The following is a 19,989-nucleotide window of genomic DNA, read 5'->3' as shown; positions in this document are numbered from 1 at the left end:
TACTAACCTTGTCATTAGTCAAAACCAACAGGCTCTTTTTCTTGTGATTCAATTCTAAAAATTGTTTTAAAATTCCAAAACCTTATGCCACAATTGCAAAATGCCAGACCTAATATTCTCTAGCATTTAGTGAAACAAAACATATGCATCTTTTAGTATGTATAGTACTAACTGAATCTACGTTATTTGCCTAGTGGTTTTTTAAGTATTTCAGGGATTTTGGCAGAGGGTGGGGATAGAAGACAAGAAACAATTCTTGTCCCTGAAAAGCTTAAGTAAAATCTAAGATAATATATGCATGCAAAAATATTTACAAAATAAAAACTAAACTGTACACAGAGGTAACAGGAATAAATGGTAACCATACTCTTAAATCAAGACTAACAGTCCAAATACCAGAGTACATTTCAAAAGAGATGTTTTCAGAATAGATAATATATAGAACAAAAAGAACCATGAGATTAAAAATATGTGAACAAATTCCATCTAATTATTGTAAATAGCTAGAAATAGTCATAATATAAAAAATTATGTATATATAATATACAAAGTATTTAGTGTCCAGAAAAGGTCCTGCTAATAGTTTTTTATAATATACATGTAGCAAAATAGAAAACACTGAACTATAAAAAGTGAAATAAATAAATAAATGAAATCCTTTTTGCAACCAAATTTTTTAGTATCTATCTAAGTCTACACTGGGACTTCCTTAGAGAGCAAGAATGATACAACAGCTTGGTTTCAGATATAGAATTTATCAGTTAATCAACCCACAGGAAACTGTGTAATTCAACAGATTTCAATATTCTCTTTAGCAAAGGAGGAAGTACGCAGACTGTGTGGGAATGGAGGTAATGCATAAATTTAGGAGAGTTATGATAATGTGAAGATATATGGAAGGGGAACTTCGACATGGAAAAAAGGCATTTCTGGGTAGAAAATTGGCACAGAGCAGGAACTCCCTTGCAAGCAATATGTTAGGGAGTTAACCATAGGAAATTAGAGAAAATATTACTTGACCTATAAAACATAACTTGAGTGCAGCCTCTTTAATATGGTACTCAGAAAACTGGATATCCATATGCAGAAGAATGAAACCAAACTCCTATCTCTCACCATGTACAAAAATCATCCCAAAGTGATGAAGGACTTAAATGTAAGACCAAAACCATAAAACTTCTAGAAGAAAACATAGTAGAAATGCTTCAGGACATTTGTTTCGGTGAAGATTTTATGGGTCAGACTTCAAAAGCATAGGTAACAAAAGCAAAAATAGGCAAACAGGAGTATATCAAACTAAAAAGCTTCTGCACAGCAAAGGAAATAGTCAACAGAGTGATGAGACAACCTCTAAAATGAGAAAATATATTTGCAAAGTATTTATCCAACAAGAGATTAATATCCAGAATATACATGGAATTCAAACAACTCAACAGCAAAAAACACAAATAATCCAATTTAAAAATGGACAAAGGGTCTGAATAGACATTTCTCAAAAGAAACATGGACATGGCCAACAAGTATATGAAAAAATTGGTCAGCATCACTAATCATCAAGAAAATGCAAATCAAAACCACAATGAGGTATCATCTCACCCCAGTCAGAAGAGCTATTATTAAAAAGACAAAAAATAACAAATTTGGAGAAGATATAGAAAAAAAGGGACCTCTCATACATTGTTGGTGTGAATGTAAATTAGTACAGACATTATAGAAAATAGTATGGAGGTTCCTTAAAATATTAAAAATAGTGCTACCATATGCTCCATCAATCCCACTATTGGATATATATCCAAAGGAAAGGAAATCCACAATTGAAGAGATATCTGTGTCATCCTGTTTTTGTAGCACCATTCATAATAACTAAGATATGGAATCAACCTAAGTGTCCATCAAGAGATGAATGGATAAAGAAAATGTGGTGTATACACATGATGGAAAACTATTCAGCCATAAAAAAGAAGGAAATTCTGTCATTTGCAGCAACACAGATCAGCCTAGAGGACATTAAATTAAGCGAAGTCAGTCAGGCACAGAAATATAAATACTGCATGTTCTCACTCACACACAGGAGCTAAAACAGTTGAGTTCACAGAGGTAGAGAGTAGAAGTGGGGTTATTATAGGCGGGGTAGGGAAGCAGAGAGGAGAGGATTTAGAGAAGTTGGTTAACTAATACAAAATTACAGCGAGATCGGAGGATTGAGTTCTAGCATTCTATAGCACTGTAGGGTCAACTATAGTTAACAATAATCTAGTGCGTATTTTCAAATAGCTAAGGATCATTTATCACAAAAAAATGACAAATGTTTGAGGTGATAGATATGCTAATTACCGATTCAATCATTACACATTGTATACATGTAACAAAATCACTCTGTACCCACAAATATGTAAAATTATTACATGCCAATTAAAATTTATTTTTTAATTTTAAAAAATAACTTAGGTAGAAGAGTTAATACTTTTTAAATTCTGGAGTTGAAGTTCAAAGAATGGGGGTTTTTAAGACACATCACCTCCTTAACAAATTAACAACCACCTGGGACAAAACATCTAAACTGCAAAGCCCTAGATATGTCATCTATGAAAGCTAACTGAAAATATCCTTCCTGGAAAAATTATTATGGGAACTACAAATAACAGACACCAGAGCACTTTTAAAACTATATTAATCTAAAGTCATAAATTATTAATGGAGCAGCCAGTGGTAATACTGCAAATATGAGAAAAGGATTTTCTAAGATAAACTAAAATATAAACCCACTTGGCAATTTAAAAGATATTTTATTAGATATACACATTTATTGATATTTAGATATAGATGTGCTAATATTAATATTTTAAAACTGCTGGCTAAATTAATATTAAAAAGTTCCCAAGCAAAAAATTATTACCAGGGATAACAATTGTGATTTTGTTACCATAAGGGAGCCAACTCACCAAGAGGATACAACAATCTTAAATGTTTGTGCACTAAATAACAAGGCTTCAAAATATATAAAGCAAAAATCTATAGAATTAAATGAAAAGTAGACAAGTCCATAATTATGACTAGAAATTTCAATAACCCCTCCTCTCTTTTTCAGATAGTCATTGTATTTTGTTGTACAACAGTGAAATATATTTTTCTTCACAGCTATTACTAAACACAATTATATCCCAGTTTATAACAACAAAAACAAAACAAACAAACAAACCCCACCAGAATAAAAACAATCTGAAAATGTACACAGCCTCATATCTACCCACCCTTAACCTTAGCTCTTGGCTTGGACTACCATTGTCCCAATCCCTCCCCCTCAGTGACTGACAGAATAAGTTGACAGAAAATTAGTAAGGATATAAAAGACCTGAACAATAACGATAATAGGCAGGAAATCCTACTGCATTCTGTGCTGATCAGAACCAATCTACAGGATACATTTGTGTCTGCACACACTATATTTTAGGACAACCCAGAAAACCTACACTATATCCACAAGAGAACAACTTGTGGGGAATTTAACGTACATCTCTTTTGACATGTCATGGAAAATCAAATATAGGACTATAGTTTCTAAAGAGACATAAGAGGTATAAAAGAGAGTTGTAGAAAAACATACAATTCATATTATTTTTACTTTCATCTTTTAAAAGGACAATACTAAGGTTATTTTATAACCTTAGTATTTTATAACCTTAGTATTTATAACCTTATATTTTATATGGAATGACAAAGGTTCATTTACTTAATGCTATATAATTGATACATACATGGTATATACTGGGGCTCTGTTCAAATTTTTTTACTGATAAGGTTGCATAGTCAAAAAAAAAAAAAAGGGAGAACTGGTCTAGGGAATAGAATATCGGGAAAACAAAATATGACTGAGGCTTCCTGGTACTTGTCTTCAAATATTAGAAGGCTTTTCTTATAAAAGAAGGAATAGATTTATTCTGTATTTTTCAGAGGCAGAACTTGAACAAGTGGCTAAAAACTACAAGGATTAACACCTAATATAAGAACTTTCTAGTAATTAACATTGTCAAACCGGGGAATAGGTTGCCTTGGGAAATAATAAGTTTTTACTCCTTCGTGCGGTCAAGGCAAAAAACGGATAAATTTGTACTATTAAAGCTGCAAAAGAGATGTGTGATTGCATAACAGGCCAAGTCAGAAAACCTCCAAAACTGCTTCTTATGTGTAAATGTTGATAATTGATGATTATATGAAGTACTTCATATGAATATTGCTGTATAATAAATAATTTTACTAGCCTTTGTCCCTGGGCTCCTAGGAGGGAGTCTCTAAATGCTTGGAATTTCCAGAGTTATAGGAGGGTCTCTGTTATGCTTATGAGGTGATTCATGATGGGCCTACACATAGCTTCAGGATGGGGGCTAACCCTGCCAAAAGACCAACCATATGATTAGAGTGTTGGGGCTTTGCACCATGTGCCACCAGCCCGACCTCCTAACTTCCAGGGAGTGGAAGGGGACTGGAAACTGAGTCCAATACCAGGGCCAATAAATCACACTCACATATAGTGAAACCCCAGTAAAAACTCTGGACTCTAAGTTCAGTAGAGATTCCTGGTTGGAAAACACACTAATGTGCTGGGTGGGTGACGGGTCCTGCTTTGATGGGGAGAAGGCACAGAATCTCTGCATTCAAGACCCTCCAAGACCTTGCCCTAAGTGTCTCTTCACTTGGCTGTGCATGAGTTATATCCTTTATTATATAAAACTACACTCGTAAGTATAGTGCTTTCCTGAGTTCTGTAAGTCATTCTAGTGAATTATTTAATGTGAGGGAGTTGTGGGAACTCCCAGATTTGTAGCCAGTTGGTCAGAAATGCTAGTGGCCTAGAGATCTCCTGAACTTGTGACTGGGGTCTAACGTGGGGCCAGTCTTTTGGAGGCCTGCGCTCTTGTGGGGTCTGTGCTAGCTCTAGGTAGTCAGTGCGAGAATTAAACTGCAGTACACTAAGAAAAATATTTCAGTACACAAACTAGTGTTAGACCAGTTGGGACTGAACCAGAATGATTGTATTTGATACATTTGCTCTAAACATATTCACTCTAAACTTTAGGTATTTAGTTGAATACCGTAGACCCCCTTATCAGTGGGGGATATGTTCCAAGACCCCCAGTGGATGCCTGAAACTGTAGATAGTACTGAATCTTATATATACTATGTATGAATGTCTTCTTCTTTCTTCACAATTTTATGGATAGAAAATTCATTCTTATTGTAGATCTTAGCAACTATAGCATACAATTTTTTTCTCTCCTTATTAAATAAGAACTTTTATCTTTTCACTAAAGGAAGCACTTTATAGCATCTCTTTAGCATATCCAGATGGCCTGCATCATTCCTCTTATGCTTTGGGGCCATTATTTTTAAAAAGTAAAGGTTATTGAACACAAGCACTGTGATACCACAATAGTTGATCTGATAAAGGGACTAATGGGTAAGTAACATATACAGAGTAGATAATCTGGACAAAGGGATAATTCACAGCCCAAGGGGAACAGAGTGGGACAGCATGAGATCACATCTTGCTACTCAGAACGGTATGCAATTTAAAATTTATGAACTGTTTATTTCTGTAATTTTCCATTTAATACTTTCAGACCATAGCTAACAGAAACTGTGGAAAGCAAAACCGTGGATAAGGCGGGACTACTGTATAGGTATTCACTTCCTCCTAATGCTAAAACAGACACTTTTGTGCATATAAAGTTGCACATTTCAGAAGGTAACCTCTTACTGGGGAAAGAATACTAAATAGGTAGATATTTAATATATACTATAAAGATTTGCATAATACTTAGAAAATAATAATACTTTCGTTATTTGTTACAGGGTGAAACAATTCTACAACTGAAAAAAGGGAAGACCAGGCCGGGCGCTGTGGCTCACGCCTGTAATCCTAGCTCTTGGGAGGCCGAGGCGGGCGGATTGCTCAAGGTCAGGAGTTCGAAACCAGCCTGAGCAAGAGCGAGACCCCGTCTCTACTATAAAATAGAAAGAAATTAATTGGCCAACTGATATATATATAAAAAATTAGCCGGGCATGGTGGCACATGCCTGTAGTCCCAGCTACCCGGGAGGCTGAGGCAGAAGGATCACTCGAGCCCAGGAGTTTGAGGTTGCTGTGAGCTAGGCTGACGCCACGGCACTCACTCTAGCCTGGGCAACAAAGCGAGACTCTGTCTCAAAAAAAAAAAAAAAAAAAAAAAAAAAAAGGGAAGACCAAAGGAGAAACAACATTTAGCACTTTTTGACAAAATAATTCTGCTAAAAATATAGGCCACAACAATGTAGTGTGTTAATTATTACCTGGTCTATAAATTCATGTAAACTAAGAGCTTAACTGAAGGTTTAATATTTAACATTTATTAATAGTAAAAAGCAAAACAACAAAAAGAAACACATACACAGGTTGTACTTACAAAAACAGTCAAAATACATTAACACCTCAGATTATTGATTAAAACTCATTAGCAGGTCCTAGAAAAATTAAATATTTTTAGACTAATTTAAATGTGTTTTTCCACAAGTAAATGTATTTTTTCACATTTCACATGTAAGGCAGCACAATTAAGTTCATGCCAACATTCTATATTTAATTAGTTAACGTGGTGCTTACCTGGTTTAACAGCTCGCCCACATAGCTGGGGCTGTAGAAGAACTTGCAACATGGCAGGGTTGTTTAAACTTTTCATAATTTGTACTGGATTTGGCTCTGGAAGTAAGCCCTTTTGATTATTGTGCATCTTCAAAGAACACAGAAATAAGAAACATCAGCACAAGCATAAGTGCAAAAGATGTCATGTTAAAGGCTTTCTTCCAGAAATTCTCATTTATCTGATAAGATTTATTTTATGATAAAAGCAATTTGATTTATATTATTTATTTTTATATAGTTTCTACCACAGTTCTTCATTATAATGTTAGATGTTCCACCATATACATGACATGAAATCCTCATAGAATATCTTGATTAAATACCAATTGGCTTCAAGAGGACTGACAATTTAGTATAATAAATCTCTTCATAAAATTCAAATAGAAAGATGACAAGGGAATCTGAAGTTATTAGCAGAGAGATAACTTGTTGACATAAGATGAATACACTGATACTATAGAACAGCGTTATTATAATGTTCATCTAAAGTTTAATAATGTGGGTTGCCTTATAATTCAAAGTTTTCTTGTAATAAAGGTCTTTATTTCATTAATGTCATCCTCTATTATGAGACTAGAATAAACTAGCCTTACATATATGTAATTGTAGCTTCCTAAAAATATGAAATTGTTTTCAGCTTTAATAAACAGCCTAATGACATAAAAGGAAAACTATAAACTTCTAGCCACGAGAAAATGGAGAACTGACAAAGACAACAGGATTCTTCTCCCCATCTAGATACTGAGGAAAGAATCATGGATCTGAGAAACTAACATAAAAGCTGTGAAAACCCCAGGGGAGATAGAAGGTATGAAGGTAAATAGCAGCAGAGAGCATGAGAGCGCCTGGATCCACAGACAACATGATTCTGGAAGGGCTTTGGGGTTCCCTAGCTACTTTGTTCCCTCCACCCTGCCTTCGTGGGAGCGTGGCTTTCCTAACCCGCACAGCAAGGCAAGCAAACAGCAGCATCAGCCCAGTGACAACCACAGGACCAATGAAATTAACAGCAGGGTGGCACACAAGCCCAAAGAAGATGGGGGCCAGATAAAACTGGGTGTAGGCAGACCAGCTGGTCATTGAAAATCTCCTTCCTAGCCCCCCCAACCATCTCAGTTCCTCCCTTCGAAGCACCAGCTGGGCAGGGTTACAATTGAAGAAGGCAGAATTTGGAAAAGAGGAGGGTTGGGAGTGGAGGTGAAGAGAAGGTCTCTAAGGTGCAGGGCTGCCTGGCTGGGGTGGGAAAAGGGCTGTGGTCAAGCCCAGATGGTGAAGGCAGAGCTTCTCTGACCTGAGGTCTTGGCTGCCTTCCCTAAACCCTAGCTAGGGCCAGGCTTCAGCTCTCTCCTGATTGCCTCCCTCCCCCCAACTCTAAACAGTGACATATAGGGAAGCTGAAATTCCTCCCAGGGAAATAGATATTCATTAAAAAAAAAAAAAAAAGCTAGACATCTGGAGAATGCAGTCACTAAAAAATAATGGTGACAAAAGGAACCACCTGTAAGAGAGAAAGCAAAATTAATGGATAGGATATAAGAATGTCAAACATAAAAGACATTCTAAAAAACATAATAGATTTTTAAAGATAACATGAAACAAAAACAAGCAGTCATAAAGAATAACCAATGAGAAATACCGAGTATTAGAGACATAAATGTTGAGAAAAAGTATTATAACAGTAACCCTCACTTACTATAGACTTGGTCCTGTTCTAAGTACTTTATATAGATTAAATCACTTAATCCTCAAAAAACAATTCTGTAAAGGTAGGTGTTATTATCCCCATTCTATAGATGAGGAAACTGAAGAAACTCAAAGCATTATTCTTAACCTGCGTCCTATGCTTTAACACAGAGGTTAAATAGAAGGATGTAGATGACTAAAAAAACAAAACAGCAATCTGAAAGATCAGGTTAAGGAAACAGAAAATTCTAACAAACAAGAAAAAGCAAGGCGATGAAGAGGATAACATCTATACAATAGGAGTTCCTGAGGAGATAAAAATAAGAAGGACATCTTTGAAGAAATAATGCCTGAGAAATTTCTCATTAATAAAGAAAAATTAAAGACCACAAAATAAAAGGATTCACAGTGTTCCAAACATAATGACTAAAGAAAAAAACACACCTAGGCAAATTTTTTGGCATGAAATTTAAAAACATCAATGCCAAGGAAAAACTGCTAAAAGCTTCCAGTGAAAAGGAAAAAGAAATATTCCAAAGGAAAAAGAAACAGCTTAATATCATCTTCTATCTCAAAGCATTCACACTGGATTCAAGAAGACAATGAATTCATATTTTCAAAGTGTTCCAGGAAAAGAACTCTGAACCTAGATTCTGCGATTCATCTAAGCTATTATTTAAATATAAAAAAAAATAAAAATATTCCCAATTATGCAAGTTCTCAAAAGTTTTTATCACATGAATACTCTTTCAAAATGTCCTACAAGGAAGTATTCCAGTGAAAAAAGAAATAAATGCAAGATGTTATTACATGATATATGGAAATTAAGGTATATAATATGATAATTTTAATCCTGCATACAAAGCCATGATCATAAAAAAAAAAAAATTAAGGCAATCCCAAAGTAAAAATGTAGACACCAATATGGGAGTAGGTAGGGTAGGAGGGAGGACGCAGACAGAGGTGAGAATGAGTTCAGTGGGAAGACAGAAGTACTGGCAAACTGAGAGCTGTTAATAAATTAGGGACCATCGCCAGGAGGATAAAGATAGAATGTATAATTCTCAAACCAGAAGAAATTCTTATCTATCCAAAGTAGATGGGAAATGAAAATAAATGAAAAAAGTATAGTTAAACATGAAATAAGATGGCAAAAATGATCCTAACAGAACAATAATCAATATACATATGTGCTCTAAATGCACTAATTAAAGACAGGGATGCTCATATTTGACTTTTTTAAAAAGGTAAAACATCATGTTAGCTACAAGACACACACCTAAAACAAAATAATACAGAAATATAGAAAGGCTGATAAAAGAATGCCAAATATAAATCAAAAGAAAGTTGAAGTAGCCATTCTAACAATAGAAAAAAAAATTTCAAGGTGGAAAAACACATACCTTGGTAAAACAATCTACTAAGTGAAGTATCCCAAGAATGAAAAAACAAGCACCACATGTACTCACCATCAAATTGGTATTAACTAATCAACACTTAAGTGCACATATAGTAATAACATTCATCGAGGGTTGGGCAGATGGGAGGGGGAGAAGGGGATAGATATATACACACCTAATGGGTGTGGCACACACCATCTAGGAGATGAACATGCTTGAAGCTCTGACTCAGGTGGGTCAAGGAAAATACACATGACCTAAACATTTGTACCCCCATAACATGCTGAAATTAAAAAATTTAAAAAAATAAAAATATGATATCATTTTCCTATTAAGAAAAAGATTTCAAGGTAGTAGAGAGTTTTAAATGTTGCAAAGAGACCAAGCAATAAAAGACTGAAAAATACCCACTAGATCTGAATATTAAGAAATCCCTGTTAATCTTAATGAGAATACATTCACTTGAACAGGGGAGGCAGAAATTATATTGCATTAGGCTGAGAGAGAAATAGGGAATTAAGAAATGGTAGCAATGCATGGGACCTAATTGTTCAAGAAACTCTGGTGACATGGCTATAAAGAGAGAATTTTTAAAGGAAAAGGCTTGAGCATGTTACTAGCAGATGGGATGAACTAGTGGAGCAACAAGTGAAAATCAGCAGAAAGGTAAGGATCAAGATCCCTGAGGATGGGGACGTGGTCATGAGCTCCTTTGGCAGCTTGAGGCACAGCTCTTCCTCCATAGAGAGCAGGGCCCTTTACTGGCCTTGTTCAATGATGAATCCTAAACTTCTCTAACAGTGCCTTGCTCATAGTGGGTATCCAATAAGTACTTGTGGGATGAATGCTCATGAAGAGAGAAGGAAGTGAAAAATGGAGGCACGTTTGCTGGTGGCAGGGGGTCGGGGGAAGAACAGTTGAATGAATGAGTGCAACACACAGCCTTCGTATTTCTATAAGGTAGGAGCCATGATCACCACAGAGAAAGGACAAAAGCAGGAATAGAGTGAAGGTTTTAGACAGTTGCTGTAGAAAATGGTAGAAAAGAGCTGATGAGAGATGAGCTAGAGATTTGACGGAGGGCCAGCTATAAACATAGCCACTCATTGATAGTGGTGTCAAGCCAACCAGCTGTTGTTCTCCAAGAAGACACAGCACTGACTTCAGAAGTAGGTGACTGGATGGACTCAGAACTGTAAACTCAGCAAATCAAATCCAACAAAAAGACACCAGAGGAAATGCAGTTGATAGTGAATGAATGGCTGCAGTAGTGAATTATGCAAGCAAGGATGTAAGAATGACAGAAGAACCTATGAGGGGACAAACCAAGAAAAAAGGGAGAAGTGATCCAGGATCAAAGGTGAGGTCAAACAGTAAGAGGAGGAGGGCGCAAGATTGAAGAGTAGAAGATAATAGCAACTTCCTGCCTCCTCTAATCTCCTCTTTCTCCAGTTCACCTACAGTCACTTTCAGACTAATATCTTGATGGCTTAACTATAATCCTGTCAATGCCTTGTTTATATGTTTTATAAATTCCCCACTGCTTATCAAATTCATCTAAATTCTCTGGCTGAGTGCTCAATAGTCTTCCCTGCTTGGGCATCAACCAACACCCCTGTATATACCCTGTCCAACCACCACTTACCATTCTGCAAGCATATTAATTCAGCTCATACAACTGTGTGGGTGGTTCTGTTCCACCTACAGGGACTACACACTCTCCCTCCTTACAGCTGTCACATTTAGCAAGCAAAAATACAGGATGCCCAGTTAAATTTGAAGTTCAGATAAGCAATGAGTAATTTTTTAATTTAAGTATATCTCATGCAAAATCTGTATTTCTCTGGTAATCCTATCCTCCATCCCCATCAACACATCAATACCTCACCCATCCTTTAATGTCACACTCAAATGTCATCTTAATCATGAAGTCTTCCCCAATTCCTTCAAAAGTATATTCCTTCAATTCAATCAACAAATATTTACTATGTTAAATACAGGGTAAAAACTGTGAAGAAGGAATAGTCTCTACCTCCCAGGAACTTCTAGGTTAGAGAAGCAGGGAGAAGTAGACAGTTGCTATAAAAAAGTAGATATGATATGTCATATGAGCAAAAAGCAGGCACCTCTTCCTCTACTTATACAATGGACAACTATGAAAACTTCTTGAAAAAAAGAGGCATGTTTTGAGGCACTCAAAACTTAGAACAGAACAGGAACTCAAATATTCACTGAATGAATGAACTCCCTTCAAAAAGTTTCTCAAGAAGAATATAAACTAAACATTTATTGAATATGATTTCTTTTTTTGTGACATCTTCTGCCTTGATTTGACAAAAATACCATCTAGCTAACTTTTTTTTTTTGATACAGACTCTCAACTCTGTCAGCCCTTGCTAGAATATAGTGGCATCACAATAGCTCACTGCAACCTCAAACTCCTGGGCTCACACGATCTTCCTGCCTCAGCCTCCCTAGTAGCTGGGACTACAGGTGTGCACCATGGCACCCAGCTAATTTTTTCTATTTTTAGTAGAGACAAGGTCTCATTCTTGCTCAGTCTGGTCTTGAACTCCTGTGCTCAAGTGATCCTCCCACCTCAGCCTCCCAGAGTGCTAGGATTACAGGCATGAGCCACCAAACCTGGCCACCAACTTTTTATAAAAAAGAAAAATGTCTTCAATGTAATGGAAATACAATGGTGATTCAATCAATGATCACTTTGAATAAGTTAGATCTGTGGTCCCCAACCACTGGCCCATTGACTGCTACTAGTCCATGGTCCATTAGGAACCAGACCACACAGCAGGAGGTGAGTGGTGGGTGCGTGAAGTTTCATCTATATTTACAGCCACTCCCCATTGCTTCCACCACTACCTGAGCTCCGCCTCCTGTCAGAACAGCCTTGGCATTAGATTCTGCATTATGGTGAACTGTATAATTATTTCATTATATATTACAATGTAATAACAGAAATAAAATAGACAATAAACGTAATGCACTAGAATCATGTCAAAACCACCCCCTATCCCGGTCTATGGAAACACTGTCTTCCATGAAACCTGTCCCTGGTGCCAAAAAGGTTGGGGACTGCTGGATTAGATAAATTAAAACGGTATTAGAACTTTCAGTATCCTAAAAGAAAAAAAAAAAAAAACGAAAAAGAGCTTACCACTCGTTGAGCCGCTATCAATGCTGCTAATGTACTTCGCCCTGGTGCTCCTGGGGCACAGAAGGAAACCTGGACTTTGCTTCCCTTGATGGTCACCCCATCTGCTGCTTGCTGAACCTCTTCAGCCTGCTCCGCAGTGTTATATTCAACCACTGCAAAGCCGCCAACATAACTACCTTCATCCTGTGCAAGCTGATGTAATACATTTTATTAAACAGGAATTCTTATATTTATTTAGAAACATTTATTTACAATATGTAACTTTCAAATCCAAGAAGTAGTATACTGGAGTATGATACTGGTGAAAAAAGAATGTATTCTTTCTCTATGAAAATAAAAGTTTGCTAATTGCTTAGATGCAGTTCTTCCTGAAGACAGGAAGATAAACAAGAGTTTGTAAAGTTTCTTTTTAATTCTTTGATTTTCTAATTTATTTTAACAGTCAAAGTCCAAATGGTAATAGTCCCTACATATTAAGAAATATATACAACTGATAATTTATAGGAAAAATATGAGGCCACAATAATTAAAACTTTCTTTAAAACAAAATTTACCAGATACATGGACAATGAAACACACCGAACAATTATTTAATATTTGACCAATGTAAAATAGTTAATACTATCAAGAAGAAAGGTAGGAAGAACGATATTTTAGGCAGATCCCAGGAATTTCATCAAGTGTACCAAAGTAAGCCTTATTTAGGAAAATTGTGCCCCAGATTTGTTAAAATACCACAACAACACACAACTTTTATTCTTCTGAATGTGCCCTAAATAAACCCCTGCCACATAGAACTTGATTTATCTCCAGTCACCCACCTGTAAGAGTGTAAAGGAAGATACTAAAGTCCTGGATCTGTAAAGACTGGTACAAAGAGCAAAAAATAAAAAACAAAATGAGATGCTAAAACGTTTCTAAGTTTTGAACATGTCTGAATTATCTTAAATATATTTACGGTATAAAGAGATAACTATGACAAAATTCAGTTTGGTGTGTCTTTGATATTATAGTTTAATCATTTCTTAATCCTAAAAGTTTCTCTTCTCTTATTTTTGAAGCTTAACTTTCTTTTACTTTCTTCTAGGTTTAGACCAAATTTCTAGTTTTCCTTCACATTACATCTTCCCTTTAAAATTGTCCTCAAATGTCCTTTTCTCTATAAAACCTTTTCCAATCCTGGAGTTGTTTTATTACTCTTTTGGAAACTTTAAAAATATTTTTTGCTGTTCCTGCTTCATTATGATGATACCTATATAAATTGTGATAGCATCTGAGTCTTTCAAAAGACAAAATCATTTTAAGTCCATTAATCAGTAGTTTCAGGGAGAGCTACTTAGGTTCAATATGAGGGCCAAAGATGTAATAGTCTGACTTGTAATCTACTTAATGTTCCATTAAAGTATTTAGCAGAAGCTAAATAGTCACTCAAAAATATTGTAGCAAACATTTTTTCTATCAGGTTTGTAAAGCTAGACTAGATAATCTCTAAGGTCCCTTCCAACTCTGGGATTCATAATTCAAATATGATTGTGTTAAGGTCCCTCTCACTGTGAGATTCATTATTCAAATACAATTCATGATAAATGGCTTTTTCCTCTCATTTGCTTCAAAGGCCTCAATTAAAGGTACAAAGAATTACGTACGGCCACAGGATGACATCACTACATAATTCTTAGTATTCAAGAATAGCACCTCAATAAAACAATCAATTTTTAATGACTGGACAAGGATTTACTAAAATACTTGTCACAAAATATTCTAATTTTATACAGTTTGGAAAGCATGATGCTTATTATATTGGGACTACAGGAGTAGAGATATAAGAAAAAGATGACAGCACTAATCTTAAAAGCATATATTATTCCATGATCTCACTCATGTGTAGAATCTAAACAGACATCTCATGGAAGTAGAGAGCAGAATGGTGGTCACCAGGGGCTGGGGTGATTGGCGGGGGGCAGAAGTATTGGAGAGATGTTGGTCAAAGTATAAAAATGTCAATGAGATAGGAGGAATGGGTCAAAAAGGTATTTTGTACAACATGGTGACTATAGTTATAACAACAACAACAATATATTGTATTCTTGAAAATGCTAAGTGGATATTCTCACCACAAAAATGGTAACTATGTGAGATAATGCAAATGTTCATTAGCTAGATTTAGCCATTTGACAATGTATATATATTAATACTTCACATTGAACATAATGCAACTTTATCCATTTTTTTCAAACCCATAAAATATATATATATATACTCCAAGTCCAAAATTTCTACTGCAATACTAAGAACTCAACAAACGTATGATTGAAGAAAAAAAAAAGGGAGATAGGAGGAGAAGGAGTATGGAAGAAAAGGTGGCAAAGGGAAGAGAGAGAAGGAAGAAATGAAGAGAAGCAAGAGAGAAAGAAATGATTCGTTGCTGTATAAAATCTGTAAGGAAAGGAGTTCTATGCAGTATACATTTCTATTTATTAGGATATATTTAATTTTACAATGATAAAGAGCTTGAAAATTCTCACCAGTGTTGTCAGTTTTCAGAATCTTCTCTAAATGTCTCACCTACCATGACCTCATTAAAACAGAATTATACATTCTTTTTAAACTTCATAATATTTTTCTTTCCTTCATTATATCACTCTTCATACATGGTTTGCAATTATTTGCTTGTCAGTCTCTCCTCCAGAATGATGAGGTTTTGAGATAAAGTATCTTTTTAATTTTTTTTTTTTTTTGAGACAGAGTCTCACTCTGTTGCCCAGGCTAGAGTGAGTGCCGTGGCGTCAGCCTAGCTCACAGCAACCTCAAACTCCTGGACTCAAGTGATCCTCCTGCCTCAGCCTCCCAAGTAGCTGGGACTACAGGCACGTGCCACCATGCCCGGCTAATTTTTTCTATATATTTTTAGTTGGCCAATTAATTTCTTTCTATTTTTAGTAGAGATGGGGTCTTGCTCTTACTCAAGCTGGTTTTGAACTCCTGACCTTGAGCAATCCACCCACCTCGGCCTCCCAGAGTGCTAGGATTACAGGCATGAGACACCATGCCTGGCCCAAGATAGAGTATCTTTTTATTCTCTGCATTTCTGACACTTGGCATAGTGTCTGGCACAGAGAACATGGCAAGTAAGAGTTGGATGGATGAACAGATCAATGGGTAAATAATTGGACAAATGGATGGAATGAGAAGGTGAATAAGTAAGCAATGGATGTGCTAAGGCATACTTAACTACCTAACAATACACTCTTGGCCTATCAACAGAAGGAACTGATTTAAAATTTCCCATAACATTAAAATCTTAATTACAGACTAAAACAGAATTAAACTATTCACTGTGATATTCATACAGGTATGATAAATTTGTTAAGTGCGTGTAAAATAGATACATATGCACATATTTTTAAATATTTCTAATGATCTCTTAAAAATACATACCTGGCAAAACACAGGTTTATGGACACTGGAAAAAAATTGCAACAGCTCTTCTGAATCCCTGTAGTCACTAGGGAGTTTATCAATACAAAGGCACTTAGAATGAATGAGCTCTGAGGCCAATAGATTAACATCCATCCATTGTGCAAAGAGTGCTGATGCTCCTAACTGTTTACCCAATAGCTCCAATCTAGCCTTTGCAGCAAAGTCCTTTTTCATGTATTCCACAAATCCATAGCCTTTGGAATGGCCAGTAACTTCACTGTAGACCAGAAAACATCTCTCGATATTTCCATAAGCACGAACAAGTTCTTCAAACTCTTCTAGTGTAAAAGAAATGGGCAGGTTGGTAATACACAGCAAAGCATCTGTTGGCTGGAGCTGGACTATTAAGTCTTTTCCTCGAAAAGAATATTGATGAAATGTCTGAATTGCATTCTGTGCTTGTTCTCCATTCAATAATGTAACAAAAGCTGGAAGATAATAAAATGAATTAAAGAGCTTTCTAGGCCAGTGTTTTCAAACTTTTTTGATTGTGACCCACAGTAAGAAATATACTTTATGTCTGTGACTTAGTACACACATATTTTATGAAACAAAACTATCATTAAGTAATACCCCTACCATATGCAATGTACTGATAATTTTTATTCTATTTTCTTGTGTTTTTTAATGCCGACAAATCCACTAATTTTATGACCAGTAACCAAAATAGAAAATATAGGAATTATATTAGGAGTTTCACTGTAAAATCCTACAATATTCTGGGATTTTTTTTTATTTTTTGGTTTTTTAAATAATCTTTTCCAACCACACACATATTTAATTTTTCTTCCCAACAACCAGTGATATAAAATTTTATGAAGCATTTATAAATACCCTCACTGGAATAAAATGAGGTTACAAAACCTTTTTATTTCAAGAGAGTTCTAAAAGACCCTCTTTGATAGCAAGGACCTGAAAAAATGAAAGTACAGCAAAAAAGACACACAGATGCTCAAAGGAGGCCAGTTCTTTCTCCAATTCATATACATTTTCTTCAAATCATACTAATTAGATTGAAACAGCACACACACACACACACACACATACACACACACACAAATGGATATCCTATTTTTATTTTTTTAAGTATTACAGGGTACAAATAATTGTGGTTACATGAATCACTTTTTTTTTGAGACAGTCTCTCACTCTGTTGCCTGGGCTACAGTGCCGTGTCATCAGCCTAGCTCACAGCAAACTCAAACTCCTGGGCTCAAGCGATCCTCCTGCCTCAGCCTCCCAAGTAGCTGGGACTACAGCGCCACCATGCCCAGCTAATTTTTTCTATATATTTTTAGGTAGCCAATTAATTTCTTTCTATTTTTTTAGTAGAGACGGGGTCTCGCTCAGGCTGGTCTTGAACTCCCGACCTTGAGCGATCCACCCACCTTGGCCCCCCCAGAGTGCTAGGATTACAGGTGTGAGCCACCACGCCCGGCCACATGAATCACTTTTATACAGCTTGAGTCACATTTTAAGAGTGACTATCACCCAGATATTGTTCACTGTACCCGATAAGTAGGTTTTTGCCCATCGCTTCCCCCCCATCTCCCTTGGTTGATTGTTGTTTTTACTTCCCTCTGTGCACATGTGTGCTCATTGGTTAGTTCCAATTTAGTAATGAGTACATGTGGTGTTTGTTTTTTCATTCTTTAGATCCCTCATCTAGGATAATGGTCTCCAGTTCCATCCAAATTACTACAAAAGGCATTAATTCATCCTTTTGTATGGCTGAGTAGTACTCCATGGTATACACGTACCATATTTTGTTAATCCACTTGTGAACTGATAAGCACTTGGGTTGATTCCACATTTTTGCAAAATTGTGAATTGTGCTGCAATAAACATTCGAGCGCAGATGTCTTTTTGATAAAATGACTTCTTTTCCTTTGGGTAAATACCCAGTAGTGGGATTGCTTGATCAAATGTAGGTTGATTTTAAGTTCTCCGAGCAATCTCCTGTTTTCCAGAGGTTGCACTAATTTGCAGTCCTATCGATGGTGTATAGGCATTCTTTTCTTCCTGCATCCACATCAGCATCTATTGTTTTTGGACTTTTTAACAAAGACCATTCTGACTGGAATAAGATGATAAATCTCATTGTGGTTTTAATTTGCATTTCCCTGATGATTAGTGACATTGATCATTTTTTCATGTTTACTGACAATTTTTCTATCTTCTTTTGAAAAGCTTCTGTTCATGTCTTTTACCCACTTTTTAATAGGTTGCTTGATTTTTTTTTTCTTACTGATTTGCTTGAGTTCTTTGTAGATTCTGGTTATTAGCTCTTTATCAGATGTATAGATTGTGAATATTTTCTCCCATTCTGTAGGTTATTTGCTGTTAATTTTATTTCCTTGGCTGTGTAGAGCTTTTTAATTTAATCAAGTCCCATTTATTTACTTTTGTTGTTTCTGTGATTGCCTTTGGGATCTTCTTCATAAATTATTTGCCTAGGTTGCTATCTAGTAGAGTTTTCCCCACATTTTCTTCTAGAATTCTTACGGTTTCATGCCTTACATGTAAGTCCTTTATGCATTTTGAATTAATTTTTGTAAATGGTGAGAGATAAGGATCCTCCTATTTCATTCTTCTGCATGTGGCTATCCAATATCCCCAGCATGATTTTCTTGTATAGGGATTCTTTTCTCCCAGTGTATATTGTTGTCTGCTTTGTCAAAGATCAGATGGCTGTATGTGAATGGTTTTATATCTGGGTTTTCTGTTCTGTTCCATTGGTCTATGCTGCTATTTTTGTGTCAATACCATGCTGATTTAGCTACTACAGCCTTGTAGTATAGTTTGAAGTCCGGTAAAGTGATGCCTCCCAATTTGTTCCTTTTGCTTAAGGTTGCTTTTGCTGTTTGGCTCTTTTCTGGTTTTACATGAAGCGTATAATTATCTTTTCTAGCTCTGTGAAATACGATGTTGGTATTTTCATGGGAATTACACTGAATCTGTAAATCACTTTAGGTAGTATGAACATTTTAACGATGTTGATTCTACTGATCCATGACCATGATATGCTTTTCCACTTTTTTGTATCTGTGATATACTTTTTGGATGAACAATATCAAATGAAAAAAATTACAGGATTTTGATCTTGGACAAGAAACTTAACTTTATATCTTTATGAAACAATAAAAAGCATCTGTCCTGTCTACCTATTGAAATTGTTTCAGCATCAAGCAACAAATGCAATATGACAATTTATATAATCAAAAACATGATACAAGGTTCTAAATCAATGAAATATCATGCCCATTCACATATGATAAAATTAAATTTTAACCACCAATTTGTTTAATCTGTTGTCATATTTTTATAATATTCATTATTTTCCAACACTAGAGAAAAAAATGGCTTTGCTGCCCTCAGTGAAACTATCTGTGGGTTTCTAATACCCTTTTTAAAGGGGGCTGGAATTGTTTTGATTCTATGTCTTTTTTCGTTATGCTGATATACCACTTAACTCTATTTTTCTAAAACAAGGAAATGAGTCAACAGTTTGTAAATACTGGTTATGTTCCTATATCAACCCACAAAATCATTAGCTCTTACTTGACTTTAATTCTCAG

General features: G+C 35.6%; 1 protein-coding gene across 5 annotated transcripts in view; it reads right to left on the bottom strand.

Annotated features, from left to right (window-relative positions):
- The window catches only part of RAVER2 (ribonucleoprotein, PTB binding 2), a 68,466-nt gene that overhangs the window by 32,250 nt on the left and 16,227 nt on the right, over window positions 1–19,989 (bottom strand). For all 5 annotated transcript variants that reach the window (XR_012915893.1, XM_075999037.1, XM_075999043.1 and 2 more), the window contains exons 3-5: window positions 16,370–16,839; window positions 12,932–13,123; window positions 6,638–6,764 (exon numbers count right to left, since the gene is read on the bottom strand). Coding sequence is in view for 4 of the 5 variants with exons in the window: in XM_075999037.1 (XP_075855152.1) it covers window positions 6,638–6,764; window positions 12,932–13,123; window positions 16,370–16,839 (789 nt within the window). In the remaining variant the exon portion in view is untranslated. The remainder of the gene's footprint in view (window positions 1–6,637; window positions 6,765–12,931; window positions 13,124–16,369; window positions 16,840–19,989) is intronic.

This window comes from Microcebus murinus, chromosome 2, assembly GCF_040939455.1.
Source record: "Microcebus murinus isolate Inina chromosome 2, M.murinus_Inina_mat1.0, whole genome shotgun sequence".
Classification (NCBI taxonomy): Eukaryota; Metazoa; Chordata; class Mammalia; order Primates; family Cheirogaleidae; genus Microcebus; species Microcebus murinus.
The sequence above is the reverse complement of the archived record's forward strand: the minus strand, read 5'-3'. Positions and strand labels throughout refer to the sequence as shown.